This window comes from Nerophis lumbriciformis, linkage group LG15, assembly GCF_033978685.3.
Source record: "Nerophis lumbriciformis linkage group LG15, RoL_Nlum_v2.1, whole genome shotgun sequence".
In the NCBI taxonomy this organism is placed as follows: Eukaryota; Metazoa; Chordata; class Actinopteri; order Syngnathiformes; family Syngnathidae; genus Nerophis; species Nerophis lumbriciformis.
In genome coordinates, this window is record NC_084562.2 from 39,808,255 (window position 1) to 39,826,322 (window position 18,068).

An 18,068-nucleotide genomic window follows, 5' to 3' on the forward strand; every position below is an offset into this window, starting at 1 on the left:
ATATTGGCCAGATCTAATTTGTTGAGTGGAATGGAGACCTCTCCAATGGGGTCGTTCCTGCTGAAGCGGTCATAATCGAGCACCTGCAGGTACAGAGTTCTCTGGACCACCTTCTCAAAGGGGAAACCTGGCATGGAAATAAAAATACACAGATGCAAGCACGATAAAAAATAAAGCAGGGCCTCTCTATTGTTGACAACACTGACACTTATTTTATAGATCTGGATCTAAAAATGGTAAAATCCCCAACCAAAATAGACACCAATTTTGTCACCTACAGAAGACTGGAGGCAATTTCATATTGCATAGTATGTGTTTTGGTAGCAAATTCATCTTGAATCATGTTATTTCCGCCAGATGCATTGTTGCACGTTGTAGCAATACAACTAAAGACGGGGTCAGACTGCATATATTTCCAAATGATGGGTATACGAGGAAGGTTTGGACCTCAAAACCAAGGGAAAGAAATGTAATTTTAATGTTAACCGTATCATCCATCCATTTTCTACCACTTGTCCCGTTCGGGGTGGCGGGGGTTGCTGGAGCCTATCTCAGCTGCACATGGGCGGAAGGCGGTGTACACCCTGGACAAGTCAACACCTCATCACAGGACCACCACAGATAGACAGACAACATTCACACTCAAATTCACACACTAGGGCCAATTTAGTGTTTCCAATCAACCTATCCCCAGGTGCATGTTTTTAACCATATCAGTTTTGAAGAAATCATTGACCAGGGAGACAAAAAGTAAGTGATCAGAATAATAGCTTTACACGGTCTATGCGAGGAAATGGACTCCAGTTTTGTAGATGACATCAGACCAAGAGGGGTCGGCATATTGAGTCTGGCGACGGAAATGGGGCATTCCCAAGTATAGTTTCTTTATCTACTAAATACTCAAAAACGAATTAGTATGATGGGAAATGACTTCTTGATTCCTATCCAGGAGCAAAAAATACATCAAGCGCACTTCTTAGTGAAATGATGGTCATCTGGACAGTATGGGTCCTTTAAGTGCATTAAACGGTATCACCAAAAGAATGTGCTAAAGGGATGTGTTTGTTCCTATGATAATGATAATTGGATTTTTCAAAGTGCCTATTATTCATTCCTGCGACAGTCTGGTGTCAATCGTGGGTTAGCTCCACAGCCATAATTGCCTTGGGGAAGACTAACAGAAACACGGCTACCAAGTTGCACCACCGGCAACTGCGACCAACACCAAACATTCATTCAAGTTTATAGTAGACACCAGTGTGGGCGGCACTGGAAGCAAAGTGGGGGAAGGACAATCAATACGCACGAAGAATTTAAGACAAAAACAAAATGAGTACTGAATGTTTTGAAGCTGCTGTTAGTCAAACCTTCAAACAGAAAGGTCTCATTCCAGTGGGGGTTCAGATTCTTCCTCTTGACTTTGGTCTCCAGTTTGTGCTTCTTGTCAGGCAGCAGGTAGAGTTTGACAAACGGATCCGAAGTGCCGGAGAAGTCCTTTGCGGGCAAATCCTGGCCCTTAAGAATTTTGACAGTGAGGGTGGAGTCCTGGAAGCTGTAGCCAACGCTGAATTGAATGCGACCCAACTTCTCACACACCGCACCCTCGTGTTCGTCTTCTTCTGAGCCTGGAGACAACTGTGGGAGACAAAGTTTTATTTTATCAATCCATCCATCCATTTTTTTTCTGGTCTTAAGCCGACAGGCATCATTGCATTTTCTACCGCTGATCCTCCTCAGGGTGATCTGGGACCTATACCGTGAGACTTTGGGAAAGAAATTGGGGTCAGGGGTGCAGCCAGGGATTTGACTTTGAGCCTTAGCAAAAAAATCGGACTAATGTTCTACCGCTTTTTATGGCATTGATTCCTAACCACTGAAATGATCTAATTGGAGACTCTTAACTGATCGTAGGTGTGAATGTGAGTGTGAACAGTTGCTTGTCTATGTGTTCAATGATTTCAACTGGACTCCAGTTCACTTGTCACCCTGATGAGGACAAGTCGTTTAGAAAGTGTGGAATAAAAAGTACTTCTCATCAGGGGTTTTCAAAGTGAAAATGTATACCTCCCAATTGGAGGACTAACGCACTTTGAGGGGGGGTTGGAAATGACCAAAAACAACATTTGAATCTGCAGTTACACATTAATCCCACCAGGTGGTGACAAAAGCTGGTGAGTGAGGCGAGACTGCGAGGTCAGAGGTAGTTTATGCAGTTGTGGTCAAAAGTTTACATACACTTGTAAAGAACATAATGTCATGGCTGTCTTGAGTTTCCAATAGTTTCTACAACTGTTATTTTTTTGTGATAGAGTGATTGGAGCACATACTTGTTGGTCACAAAAAACATTCATGAAGTTTGGTTCTTTTATGAATTTATTATGGGTCTACTGAAAATGTGACCAAATCTGCTGGGTCAAAAGTAAACATACAGCAATGTTAATATTTGGTTACATGTCCCTTGGCAAATTTCACTGCAATAAGGCGCTTTTGGTAGCCATCCACAAGCTTCTGGTTGAATTTTTGTTTCATCTGACCACATAACTTTCCTCCAGAAGGTCTTATCTTTGTCCATGTGATGTCAGATGAAACAAAAATTGAGCTGTTTGGCCACAATACCCAGCAATATGTTTGGAGGAGAATAGGTGAGGTCTTTAATCCCAGGAACACCATGCCTCCCGTCAAGCATGGTGGTGGTAGTATTATGCTCTGGGCCTGTTTTGCTGCCAATGGAACTGGTGCTTTACAGAGAGTAAATGGGACAATGAAAAAAGGAGGATTACCTCCAAATTCTTCAGGACAACCTAAAATCATCAGCCCGGAGGTTGGGTCTTGGGCGCAGTTGGGTGTTCCAACAGGTCAATGACACACGTCAAAAGTGGTAAAGGAATGGGTAAATCAGGCTAGAATTAAGGTTTTAGAATGGCCTTCCCAAAGTCCTGACTTAAACATGTGGACAATGCTTAAGAAACAAGTCCATGTCATAAATCCAACACATTTAGCTGAACTGCACCAATTTTGTCAAGAGGAGTGGTCAAAAATGCAACCAGAAGCTTGTGGATGGCTACCAAAAGCACCTTATTGCAGTGAAACTTGCCAAGGGACATGTAACCAAATATTAACATTGCTGTATGTATACTTTTGACCCAGCAGATTTGGTCACATTTTCAGTAGACCCATAATAAATTCATAAAAGAAGCAAACTTCATGAATGTTTAGAATCTCTAATTAGCCTAACAAACATATTTTTGGTAGGTAACTGGAAAAAACATGCAACAACTTGCACACAGTCAAGCCCTTGACCTCCCAAATTTAATAGCAACATGCTAACGACTCGCTACTGTGCTGCCATGCCGTAACCCTTTTTAAAATTTAACAAACAGATGGTATGTTCTAACCCTGATTCAAGGTGACAGGTGATGGTAATGTAACACGATAGCAATCAAGTTTCTAATCAGGATTGGCTCTTGAAAATGTCTGTATTGATCGTAAACGTAAACTGGCTTAATGTCTTGTCACATGGCCAGTGTCCACTGCGCTGAAGGGCAAGTGTGCATGACTGTGTTGCAATGACAGGATGATTATCTGTTGCTACACTGACCCTCTGACTGATGCAGGTGCAGCCTGGAGAGCGGCAGAGAAGAAATCCAGTTAAAATGTGGAGTCTGTTGGGAGTACAGCTGTGGGCGTCGCTTAAAGAGCAGGCCCAAATATTCAATGTCCACTTCCCATACTTTTCACGCAAATTCCAGTCATTGCTGTTTGACCTTATTCTCAGTTGCTGAATGTGATCACTTTACATTATTCATTCATACACCCAAAATAACTCATCCAACACACACACACATTTCTGCATGAGCTATTTTCTATTCCTCAGCGCCAACCAGAGGTGGACGTAAGTCAGTGTTGTTGCAAGTCTCAAGTAAGTCTAAAGTCTTTAATACCAAGTCTCGAGTCTCAAGAACTGTAAGTCCAAGTCTTTAATACCAAGTCTCGAGTGAAGACAAGCCAGGTCGAGTCAAGTCCCAGGTCACTAACTTGATATTTTCGAGTCCTTTTCAAGTCATTGTTAGGTATCTATCGAAGTAATGATCTGCTGTATCTGTCATATACATCTAATGCAGGGGTCACCAACGCGGTAGCCCGTAAGAACCAGATGAGTAGCCCGCTGGTCTGTTCTAAAAATAGCTCAAATAGCAGCACTTACCAGTGAGCTGCCTCTATTTTTTAAATTTTATTTATTTACTAGCAAGCTGGTCTCGCTTTGCTCGACATTTTTAATTCTAAGAGAGACAAAACTCAAATAGAATTTGAAAATCCAAGAAAATATTTTAAAGACTTGGTCTTCACTAACTGACAAAGAAACAGATAACAGATTTGGTGTCCAGTTCAAAGTGTGACATGATTTATTTAAAAATTTGAGAGTTGACTTTTGTATTTTACATGAGTTATTATTTGTACAAACATGGTGCAAAGTAATTCATAATTTGTTAAAAAATGTTAGTGGCTAGCTAGTTAAAATGGGATATTGTGATTTCACAAGACTGTCTTAGAAGTGATCATTTGAAAATGTTCAATTTGAAAAATGTGCACTTAGAGAAAATATAAAAATAAAGTGTTGCATATTGATATTTATCTGTTTATATATATATGTATTGTGAGAAATCATTAAGATGATCAGTGTTTCCACAAAGATAATTATCATTAATTATTAATAATAACATAGAGTTAAAGGTAAATTGAGCAAATTGGCTATTTCTGGCAATTTATTTAAGTGTGTATCAAACTGGTAGCCCTTTGCATTAATCAGTACCCAAGAAGTAGCTCTTGGTTGCAAAAAGGTTGGTGACCCCTGATCTAATGCATTTGGCGTTGTTTCACAATCTTAATTATAATAAAACTTAGTGTCGATAAAAAGCTTCTACGACTTTGGTTATCATTGTCCGTGTTTTAATCTCATCGTAATAACGAAGGCACAGACGTGAGAGTCACCACACACAAGACTGTCGTCACTGGCGGTTTAACATAAATAATAGGGCGCTAAACGGCCAAACTGCGATTAGGTAGTGACCAGTCCAGGGTGTACCCCGCCTCTGAAATTACCTGGGATAGGCTCCAGATTACCCACAGTATAGACACACTAGGTTATTTCTATACAGGGGGAAAAATAACAGCATACTTATGAACAAAATACACATAGATTTAAAAAATATGTGATATATGATAACAGGAAGTCCATCCATCCATTTTCTACCGTTTATTCCCTTCGGGGCCGCGGGGGGCGCTGGAGCCCATCTCAGCTACAATCGGGCGGAAGGCGGGGTACACCCTGGACAAGTCGCCACCTCATCGCAGGGCCAACACAGATAGACAGACAACATTCACACACTAGGGCCAATTTAGTGTTGCCAATCAACCTATCCCCAGGAAGTACTCCTTTAAAATAAGAAATAAAACCACAATTTAATTTATATAATTTTTTTTTTGCATCAATACCACACATTCAGATGTTGACCATTAAATAAACCACATGGAAATTGGCTAAAAAATGAACAAGTTAGAATTTATTTTCATTGTAAATGCGTAAATGCATTGCATTTCGGGACCGTTGCCCTAACCAAGATGGCCGCCACATAGACACGTCACTGCAAGCTGCTCCCGCGCCTGTTCTGACAAATCTATGGGGGAGTTCTGGTTTCATTCCTTAAGGAGCAAGTCGTACAGTGGTACCTGAACTTATGAGTACCTGAACTTATGAGTATTTTGAGATATTTCAAACTGTTACCCTGCTTTTTGTTTTACTTTAAGTTGCTAGCATAACTTGAGTTACGAACCAATTAACACGACTAATTGTTTTATTCTCCCAATTTGCACATGCAGTTATTGCAGCGCTTGACTGGAGTGAAGTAAACATTGTGCATAAAATGTAAAGCTCAGTCAATTGGATATTTACATTTCGTGTCAGAATTAAAAAGGCATAATGACCGACTTACTACAATTGAACTTAAAAATTAAAAAAGTAATTGAAGTTACTGTTGTGCCTGTCATCAGTTATTTAAATACGCTATCTTTGGGAAAAAAAAAGGCACAGACTGTAAGTCATACTTGCCAACCCTCCCGAATTTTCCGGGAGACTCCCGAAATTCAGCGCCTCTCCCGAAAACCTCCCAGGACAAATATTCTCCCGAAAATCTCCCGATTTTCAGCCGGAGCTGGAGGCCACGCCCCAGGACAGCCTTTTTTCAAGGGAGGACAACAGGGTGACAAGAAGTAAATCATCCAGACTAGAGATAAATTGTATTATTATGTTTATCTTACCTAAAAATAAATATATTTATTAATTAAAATTTTTTTTTTTTTTTTGCTAAAAACATCAAAATTAATTGTATTTTTATTTGTATTTTTTCTGACTCCATATTACATCCAGCCATAGAATTATACATTCAAATAAACACATTTGAAATAATTAATTTTAAATTATCATAATAATTCATTTAAAATGACCATATTTAATAATTGCTTGTTTATCAACAACTTTAGCATTTTATTCATTACATTTTGAAGCTCTCAGAAGCCAAGTTATGTTATATTCCTTAATATTTATTTGTGCAAGTTTGAAGTATCAATTATCTAAACACAGTTTTGTTTGCATATTTTCAGGATGTATGTATATATATATATATATATATATATATATATATATATATATATATATATATATATATATATATATATATATATATATAAATATATGTGTATATATATATATATATATGTATATATATATATATATATATATATATATATATATAAATATATGTGTATATATATATATATATATATATATATATATATATATATATATATATATATATATATATATATATATATATGAAATACTTGACTTGGTGAATTCTAGCTGTCAATATACTCCTCCCCTTTTAACCACGCCCCCAACCACGCCCCGCTTCACCCCGACCACGCCCCCCACCTCCCGAAAACGTAGGTCTCAAGGTTGGCAAGTATGCTGTAAGTCATGTCAGTATCAGTATCCAAATACTGACTGACAGGACCCTTCTCCCGACATTAGTCATTTGAGATACTTGGATAGTTGGATGAGAGAGATGAAGCAAACAAAAAGTCTATGTGCACGTATTACAAGGCTGATAATAAAAAGAGTATCATCATTAAGCAGAGGTGGATTCTCCAGCCGCACCATGGAGCCCACATAATTACATACTGCCATATTCCCATAGCACCCACAGCGACGCGTCTTCTTTGGCCGACCAATTACTGAAGTGGGCTGCATGAGGCGCATGTCCCCCTCATCTCAGGGTCTCGCTTGAGGGTGATTATGGTAGGTTTCAGCAAGCAGCAAGGCCATAACTACCTGTTATGCTCCACAGGTGGGTCACTTGTCTTGGGGGATTTGTCATTGTTGTCATAAATATTGTTATTTATTTGCCGTACTTACAATAGAGACACAATGGTTGGGAGATTCTTACTGACAAATCTGGGTGCAGATGAGTCATGTGATGTGGAACAATTAGGACATACTGTATTTTCAAAGACCAAAGTAAGGGTCCGAAGCTGTCCATAGTTATTTTAAGAATGTTTTAATTAATTTGGCCACTTGGAGGCAGTAGATACGAGCGTGTAAACACAACATTGACATAATTTCATATATTGGTTATGAATGATGGAATTGGGGGTTAAATCACCAAAGTGATTCCCGAGCGCGGCCACCGCTGCTGCTCACTGCTCCCCTCACCTCCCAGTGGGTGAAACAAGGGCATGGGTCAAATGCGGAGGGTAATTTTACCACACCTAGTGTGTGTGTGACTATCAGTGCACTGCAAAAAGTCAGTGTTCAAAAACAAGAAAAAAAAAAAGAAAAATTAGGAGTATTTTATTTGAACTAAGCAAAATTATCTGCCAATAGCACAAGAAAATTCGGCTTGTCAAGACTTTACAAAACAAGTAAAATTAGCTAACCCCAATGAACCCAAAAATACCTTAAAATAAGTATATTCTCACTAATAACAAGTGCACTTTTCTTGGTAGGAAAAAAAAAAGAGAGACCTTTTTGTTCAATATGTTGAAAAATATTCTTAAATGAATTAAATGCTAGTGCCATTATCTTGATATAATGATATGCGCTCGGCATCATGATTTGATTTTTTCATGCTTGAAGTAAGAAATTATTACTTTAAAGGGGAACATTATCACAATTTCAGAAGGGTCAAAACCATTAAAAATCAGTTCCCAGTGGCTTATTTTATTTTTCAAAGTTTTTTTCAAAATTTTACCCATTACGCAATATCCCTAAAAAAAGCTTCAAAGTGCCTGATTTTAACCATCGTTATATACACCCGTCCATTTTCCTGTGACGTCACATAGTGATGCCGATACAAACAAACATGGCGGATAGAACAGCAAGGAATAGCGACATTAGCTCGGATTCAGACTCGTATTTCAGCGGCTTAAGCGATTCAACAGATTACGCATGTATTGAAACGGATGGTTGTAGTGTGGAGGCAGGTAGCGAAAACAAAATTGAAGAAGAAACTGAAGCTATTGAGCCATATCGGTTTGAACCGTATGCAAGCGAAACAGACGAAAACGACACGACAGCCAGCGACACGGGAGAAAGCGAGGACGAATTCGGCGATCGCCTTCTAACCAACGATTGGTATGTGTTTGTTTGGCATTAAAGGAAACTAACAACTATGAACTAGGTTTACAGCATATGAAATACATTTGGCAAAAACATGCACTTTGAGAGTGCAGACAGCCCAGTTTTCATCAATTAATATATTCTGTAGACATACCCTCATCCGCTCGCAGATTTCTTTGACTTTATTGTTGGAAATGCATCTGCTTTGAGTGTCGCAGGATATCCACACATTCTTGCCATCTCTGTCGTAGCATAGCTTTCGTCGGTAAAGTGTGCGGAACAAACGTCCAATTTCTTGCCACTTTTGCATCTTTGGGCCACTGGTGCAACTTGAATCCGTCCCTGTTCGTGTTGTTACACCCTCCGACAACACACCGACGAGGCATGATGTCTCCAAGGTACGGAAAACAATCGAAAAAACGGAAAATAACAGAGCTGATTTGACTCGGTGTTTGAGAAAATGGCGGATTGCTTCCCGACAACGTGATGTCATCGCTCCGAGAGCGAATAATAGAAAGACGTTTAATTCGCCAAAATTCACCCATTTAGAGTTTGGAAATCGGTTAAAAAAATATATGGTCTTTTTTTCTGCAACATCAAGGTATATATTGACGCTTACATAGGTCTGGTGATAATGTTCCCCTTTAAAAAAGTAGTTTTATACTTGTGAGTGTTGATGACACAGCTTTGCAACAGTTGATATTCTAGTTTCAAGCATGTTTTACTCAATATAGGTCATCAAATCTCAGCAACAAGCTGTAATATCTTAAAACAAGTAAAACACTCTAACATAAAATCTGCTTAGTGAGAAGAATTATCTTATCAGACAGAAAATAAGCACATATCACCCTTATTTGAGATATTTAATCTTACTTAGATTTCAGTTTTTGCAGTGTGGTACTTTAACTTTAACTTGACTAAGCAAAGTATTTGCCTCTCATAATTGCCAATATATACAGTATGTTCCTCCTGATAAGGGCCACGTGGGCAATAGCCCAGGGCGGCATTCTCTCGGGGGCGCCAGAAAGATGAAGGGGAAAAAAAAGATTCATATTTATTTGTGCTTAGCACCTGTAGTGCTCACAGGTGAATACAACCAAAGCAATACAAGACATGAAAGTTGATAACCACAAGTCAACATCTCTGCCAATGTAAACAAAGAAGAAGAATTAAAATTAGCATGATTGCAATATTGCGAAGCCTTGAAGGCAGTGACGGTTTCTGGCATTATTAGCCCGCAGGGCGAAGGAAAAAAAAAAAACATGTTCCGTGAAGTGATTTTGTGTCCTGTCAATCAGTAGTGGATAAAACGCACATGCTCTACTAGGTTTACACTGGTTTGGAGTGGCCAAGGGAGATATGTGTGTGTTCAAGTTGAAGAACCCAGCAGGGGGTCTCGCCCAGAGCTCCATTGAAGCTAGAATTGCCACTGGCTCTCTTTTTAAAGCTTCAAATCACAAGTGTCAAACTCAGATCTGGCTCACCATATCATTAAATGTTTACCAAATTTAGATTTGCATGCAATCACATACCTTCTAAACATTGTAAATATTTCATACTGCAAACATTTGTCTTGGTTATCAATCAATCAATCAATCAATGTTTATTTATGTAACCCTAAATCACAAGTGTCTCAAAGGGCTGCACAAGCCACAACGACATCCTTGGTTCAGATCCCACATAAGAGCAAGGAAAAACTCAACCCAGTGGGATGTCAATGAGAATGACAATGAGAAACCTTGGAGAGAACCCTGCCCCCTCTAAGGGAGACCGGATGCAATGGACGTCGAGTGGGTCTAGCATAATATTGTGAAAGTCCAGTCCATAGTGGATCTAACATAATAGTGAGAGTCCAGTCCATAGTGGGGCCAGCAGGAGACCATCCCGAGCGGAGACGGGTCAGCAGCACAGAGATGTCCCCAACTGATGGTTGAGGTGCAGGCAGCATACCCCTTCCCCTTCGAGCTTTTCTGGATTAAATGAAATTCTTTTTTCCAATCATTTGGGAACTTGCAAGCGTATTTCTTCTTCTTACTCGTCGTCGCCATGTCTCTTCTTCGTTCTTCTGCTTTGTCTCCTTCTTGTTGTGTGTGCAGCTGTGCACTGAGCTCCAAAAGCCGTAGATGTTATTGTAGCGTCCCGGAAGAGTTAGTGCTGCAAGGGATTCTGGGTATTTGTTCTGTTGTGTTTATGTTGTGTTACGGTATGGATGTTCTCCCGAAATGTGTTTGTCATTCTTGTTTGGTGTGGGTTCACAGTGTGGTGCATATTTGTAACAGTGTTAAAGTTGTTTATATGGCCACCGTCAGTGTGACCTGTATGGCTGTTGACCAAGTATGCCTTGCGTTATCATTAAACCAGTTAATTGATCATACAACGTGTTAGCATTTCTTGACATCTTCGAGTAAAGATCATTGTTAAACCCGTCCAACGCTACATTATTATGTGACTGGGCCGGTACGCTGTTTATATGGAGGAAAAGCGGACGCCTGGACAGAATGCGGCTGTTAAGGGGTGAAGGTTTCAGGTGAGAGAGGACGTTAAAGGCAGTATCTTTAAGGCACGTCCCCAATTTTGTTGTCCGGGTGGAAATCGGGAGAAATTCGGGAGAATGGCTGCCCCGGGAGATTTTCGGGAGGGGCACTGAAATTCGGGAGTCTCCCGAGAAAATCGTGAGGATTGGCAAGTATGACTTATGCTGTCTTTGAGTTCAAGTGGAGTGGTCATTCGTTTTTGGCGACACTATTCATTAAGTTGAATGTTGCTGTTTGTTACTGGATACTTTCTAATACGCTTCAGCCTTGGAGACTTTGTATCTGTAAGTAATATGCAACTATAATTATGTGATACTTGTTTATATTGACAAATGTGGTCTTTTAGACTGCAACAGTGTTCAATTAAGGACACTTAATACGTATGTCTAGCTTGTGTGCTATCGTGTGCTTAGCTGTTGTGTAGCTGCTAGCTCCTAGTAGCCTACAGCACAGCCTACCATGTTTACCTTTTGTACGTAACTTCACTAAAATACAAGAAAAGACCAACCTTGTCTGCATATTGAAGGACATTTAGACGTTAACTGCCCAGCTTTGTAAAGACGCTGCAGGACTGTTGGTATCAGAGTTTGTATCAGAAATTGTAGATGCAAACTAATACCATCTGATAGGCTCTACTTGTTTTATATGCTTGTCACTTGTACTAATTATTTTGAAGCAATTTCTCCATAATAATGTTATACATTTAACTGCCATATGGCCCTCTAAGTCAAGAAAACAAATTTGAAACCCCTGCTTTAAATGCTCCAAAAGTATGGAAGTAATATTGAGACCACAGATGATGCGCTAGCTGTTCAAAGTCGGGACCCGGGGTGGACCACTCATCTGTGCATCAGCTGGGGACGTCTCTGCGCTGCTGACTTGTCTCCACTCAAGATGATCTCCTGCTGGCCCCACTATGGACTGAACACTCACGCTATTATGTTAGATCCACTATGGACTGAACACTCACACTATTATGTGAGATCCACTATGGACTGAACACTCATACTATTATGTTAGATCCACGATGGACTGAACACTCACACTATTATGTTAGATCCACTATGGACCAGAGGTGTGGACTCGAGTCACATGACTTGGACTCGAGTCAGACTCGAGTCATGAATTTGATGACTTTAGACTCGACTTGACAAAATGTAAAAAGACTTGCAACTCGACTTAGACTTTAACATCAATGACTTGTGACTTCACTTGGACTTGAGCCTTTTGAATTGACATGACTTGACATGACTTGCTACTTTCCCCAAAACCCAAAGATGAAAAAGTTATTTGGGAGCGCTCCGTATTTTTCATTGTGTACTTGTCTATCAGCGTTGCGTGTGTCAGCTGGTGTGGTCTCAGTACAACAGCCAATCAAATTAGATCTACTTTGTTTTCATCACACAGCATTCATCCAATCAAATTGCAGGACAACCAACGAAGAAGACATGTCCAAACCACACGCCAGTGAACAAAAAATGATACCTAAAATAATTTTGTTTGAGTATAAAAATTACGAGGTGGTCAACACAAAACGGTTTGCAGTATGCAACACATGCGGTTCGAAAATTACTGATGGAGAGGCAACAACTTCCAACTTCGTCCGGCATTTGAAGTTGCACAAAGAACGGTAAGTTTTGAATGTAAGATAACGTTTATTGGCTAAGTAACGTGACTTTTATTTGCTGTGTAGTTAAATCAGTGAGGCTGTATACTCACTGCTAACGTTATAACGTTATTGCAAACACGGGAATCTGTTGCAGTTCACTACCTTATTCATACTTTTTGTTCAGTGATTTTTTTCAAGCAGGGTTACGTTAGTCAATATATCACACGTAACGTTAGACGGCGGTCAGCAGCACCGCGTATTTTAGCCACCTAAAAAAAGACAAAAATAGTAAAATAAAGGTCAGTTAAAATGTATACTATATTATGAATATGTGTACCGTTTTAGCTAGCTTTCTGACATACTTTTGGTTGTTTACCTCAGTGGTCCCCAACCACCGGGCCGCGGCCCGGTACTGGTCCGTGGATCGATTGGTATCGGGCCGCACAAGAAATAATTTTTTTTTCTTCTCTTTTTTTAATTAAATCAACATAAAAAACACAAGATACACTTACAAGTAGTGCACCAACCCAAAACAACTCTCTCTCCCCTTTTGTTCTGGGCATTGAACATGAGAGTCTTGTCAGTGCCTGCCTCCAATGCTCCAGTGGAGCGAGTTTTCAGCCATGGTGGCATCATACTACGCCCCCATCGTGCACAAATGACTGACAGACTCTTGGCTAATTTGGTCTTTTGCAAATGCAATGCAGCATAGGGCCCTGACATATAAAAAGTACAACTTTTTTGTTATGTTCACGTATATGTCATGTTTTTTCAATGTTAACACTTTTGTACAAATAAGTACATTTGCACTTTATTTTTCAATGTGTTTGTTCTGTAAAGGAATGAGTTAATGTTTAAAATGACTGGTTAATAGTGCTATTATAAAGTGCAATGTCAGCACAATTTTCTTTCCTGCAATTTAAAATGCACTTGTTTTAATAAATAAATACAGCGTTTGAAAAGCATACACAATCTGTGTTAATATATTAGTCTGTGGTTAAAAGGACTTGAAAGGACTCGAAACTCAAAATGCAGGACTTAGGACTTGACTTGAGACTTTCCAGCCTTGACTTTGGACTTGACTCGAGGCTTGCCTGTCTTGACTCGGGACTTGACTCGGACTTGAGGGCAAAGACTTGAGACTTACTTGTGACTTGCAAAACAATGACTTGGTCCCACCTCTGCTATGGACTGGACTCTCACACTACTAACTAGATCCACTCGACGTCCATTGCACCGGTCGCTCAGGGGGCGGGGGTTCCCACATCTGCGGTCCCCTCCAAGGTTTCTCATTGTATCCCATTGGGTTGAGTTTTTTCTTGCCCTGATGTGGGATCTGAGCCAAGAATGTCGTTGTGGCTTGTGCAGCCCTTTGAGACACTTGTGATTAAGGGCTATATAAATACACTTTGATTGATTGATTGATATTGTAGCAAAACATTTTGCAAATGCGTATATCAATCTCCGTGTCTGTAATCCGATTAACGTGTCCGTGGACTAATTTGTGTGTCTGTAATCTCTGTGTGTGTAATCAGATCCGCGTGTGCGTGTTGTAATTTGTGTGTTTGCATTTTGATATGTGTGTGTGTACAAAGAAATATGTTTGTCCATATTTAGATCTGTGTGTGTAAAATTTTTTTGTGTGTCTGTGTATTCTGATTCGGGTGAAGCAGGAACCCTGAATCTGCTTTGCCGTGTAAGATTTGTGTGTCCGTGCAGCAATAAGAACACGTAAAAAGACAGCAACGTCACATTTCACCACTAGTCGGCGCCTTGCAACCACTCATGTTATTCTGTGTTGAAGTCAACATAGTTCAACTCTCAGTGACACACACGCTGAGAAAACATAACTTGTTCACAGAAAAATTACTGATAATTTATTTGAAGAGTACAACAATACTTCTGACAACTAAGGTCCCTTCTACAATAAGCCGGCTAAGGTTATCCAGGGTAAATCCCACCTAACCATATCCTTGTCCACACATACATGATGGTCGTCTAAGACCATCAAATCCACGGGAGCCCGCATTCTCGTTGTCTCTCCTTCGACCAGCGGACAAAGTTTTTCGGTAAGTAGAATCACAGCTGACCCGGACATTGGAAAGTTCTCTTGCCATCTGAGAAGTGTTGTATCTCAAATAGCTGCAATGACTTTCTCTTAAGGTATTCATGTGTGATTTCCACAAGCGTCTGTACATACGGAAGGAGAAGCACGGGCATGTCTGGATGACTCGCCTCCATATTTCCAGTGATTAGCTCCGAGTTATGAAACTGCACTATTATGAAGCTGGCTGTGGCGCGTTCTTTCTGATGTCACTTCCTGTGTGGGGCGAACTCAGTTTGTAAACGATCAATGAGTCCATACAAAGCTAAAAGCTGGAGATTCAAGAAATACACGGGGCATTTATCAGTGTAAAAAATGATCCAAGGAGGGGAACCTTAAACGATGGTTTAGTGTGGCCGAAACGGGGCTTAGGCTAAATAATTATTCATTTAATGAGTTATCCGGCTTAATGTAGACAGGGTCTAAGTTACTGCTTAAACATAAACTTTTACTTACAGCAAGTGATCAAAAGTCCATTGTTGTACACTTCAACACAGAATAACATGAGTGGCTGCAAGGCGCTGACTAGTGGTGAGTATAGGGAAATGAAAGGTGAAGTTGCAGACAGACAATTTATTTTTACGCGTTCAGATCGCTGCACGGACACACAGGTCTTACACGGCAGAAGTGTCGCAAAATTCATGTGTAAAAAGACAGCTAGTCACGGTCCTTGCGTCACACAAATCTGAATACAGAGATACACACACACACACACACACACACACACACACACACACACACACACACACACACACACACACACACACACACACACACACACATGCACATTCTTACATTTGTTACCTCCTTGAGACCTCCAAAAAATGCCTACCTCTGTAGGACCACCCTTTCTAGATATATAAAGATTTGTATTTACAACATTAATAACATATACATACTATGCACATATAAAATAGCTTGTTGTGAAAAATTTGTTGGAATTTCACAAGCAAAAGGTCGCAATTTCACCATAAGAAAACATAAAAATGTTGGCAATATTATAATAATAATCAGAAATTGCATTTGGCAAAATGATGACAAAAGTCATCATTTTATTTAAAGAATGTCACTGTTTTACAAGAGCAACAAAAAAATTGGCAATATTGTGATAAAAGTCAGAATTTTATATGACAAATGTCACCATTTTGCATTAAAAAGTAATAATTTCACGTAGAAAAGTAATACTTTTACAAGAAAATAATGCAATATTACAGAAACAGAAAGAATATGAGAAATTGTTCCCAATTTTATAAGAAAAAAGTCGACACATTGTGAGAAAAAGACTGCTTTTAGAAAAAAAAAAAGTTTTTTGAATTTTTTGTGTGTAAATGGTTTTTAATCTTCATTATTTACTTCAAATTATTACAGTATGTCTCTAAATACATATTTAAAAAAAAAGTTTTTTTTAACTTAATTTTGGCCAAAGTGGACACATTTCAATTTCTTGCACACACTTATTATTACATATGTTGGCCAGAAGGGAAGCACTTCAAATTTTTACACACATTTGTTATTTCATATGTTGACCAGACAGAGAGCACTTTTAAAAATGACACACAGTCAGTTTGAAAAATCCCTCCCTTTTGGGACCACCCTAATTTTGATAGATTCCACCACCAGGGGTGCAAATGAAACATTCTCTATAAGATGCAATGGTTTTCCGTATTGGGACCATGATTTCGGTCCTAACTTGTTCACCGGTCCTTATATGGAAGGTACTTTTCCTTGTTGATGTCTCAAGAATGGTAGAAATACAAGAACACACACACACACACACACACACACACACACACACACACACACACACACACACACACACACACACACACACACACACACACACACACACACACACACACACACACACACACACACACACACACACACACACACACACAGAAATACAGACAGACAGATTTGTTTTGTACACAAACACAACATACGAACACATACATTAAAACACGCACATGTGTATCTGAACACATGTACACACCGATTGAGGTACAGACACACAAATCAGTACACAGACAAATGAATCGGATTACAGACGCACAGATTGAGATACACAATTGCAAAGAGTTTTGCTACAACAATACTTCTGACTGGTACATTATGTGTTGTTTGAATATTCCATTATTTTAATTACCATCGTTTTCTGTAGTAATGTTGGAAGAATTGTCACTTCAGTTGAACATTTTTGCTTGTGTCACATTTGTTGCAGCGACCGCTCCCAGTATATATTTGCATACACATGACCAACCAAGCAAGTGTAAGAAACATTTATACATCTATTTCCAACCGCAGTGTTTATGTGTAAGATAGCATACTTCCTCATGCATACATTAAACAAATGACTGGACAATATTCGACATTTTGCAGCCAGTCAATGTGTTTTGCACAATAATTCAGTAGGAAATAGGCCAAAAGAGTCATCACTACACTGTATAATCTTAATGAGGGGACTATAGTACATTCTCGCAACATGAGCATTACTGTGTGCAAGAAAAACTACACGGTTATATATATGCACACAATGTCAAGTTCTGCCACTCCATAAATATGGTCAACATGCTGTACTGTAATGAAATCTCTATCTATGATAATAACAACAAAATTACATCATTTGCCATAATTGTAAAGGGGTTTGTTCCAAGTAACCCGTAATAAAAAATAACCCCTCAAACATTTATTTTGAGTGGTTTTATTAAATATGTAAAATATACAGTACACTTAGTTTCATAGAGACAATTTAAAGGGGAACATTATCACCAGACCTATGTAAGCGTCAATATATACCTTGATGTTGCAGAAAAAAGACCATATATTTTTTTAACCGATTTCCGAACTCTAAATGGGTGAATTTTGGCGAATTAAACGCCTTTCTATTATTCGCTCTCGGAGCGATGACGTCACAACTGCCATTTTCTCAAACACCGAGTGAAATTAGCTCTGTTATTTTCCGTTTTTTCGACTGTTTTCCGTACCTTGGAGACATCATGCCTCGTCGGTGTGTTGTCGGAGGGTGTAACAACACGAACAGGGACGGATTCAAGTTGCACCAGTGGCCCAAAGATGCGAAAGTGGCAAGAAATCGGACGTTTGTTCCGCACACTTTACCGACGAAAGCTATGCTACGACAGAGATGGC

General features: G+C 39.4%; 1 protein-coding gene across 2 annotated transcripts in view; it reads right to left on the reverse strand.

Annotated features, from left to right (window-relative positions):
• LOC133616116 (synaptotagmin-7-like) overlaps positions 1–18,068 on the reverse strand; it is a 463,372-nt gene that overhangs the window by 14,115 nt on the left and 431,189 nt on the right. For both annotated transcript variants that reach the window (XM_061975228.1, XM_061975227.1), the window contains 2 exons: positions 1,368–1,635; positions 1–127 (listed from right to left, as the gene is read on the reverse strand). The exon at positions 1–127 is cut by the window's left edge and continues 43 nt beyond it. In XM_061975228.1, the coding sequence (XP_061831212.1) occupies positions 1–127; positions 1,368–1,635 (395 nt within the window). The remainder of the gene's footprint in view (positions 128–1,367; positions 1,636–18,068) is intronic.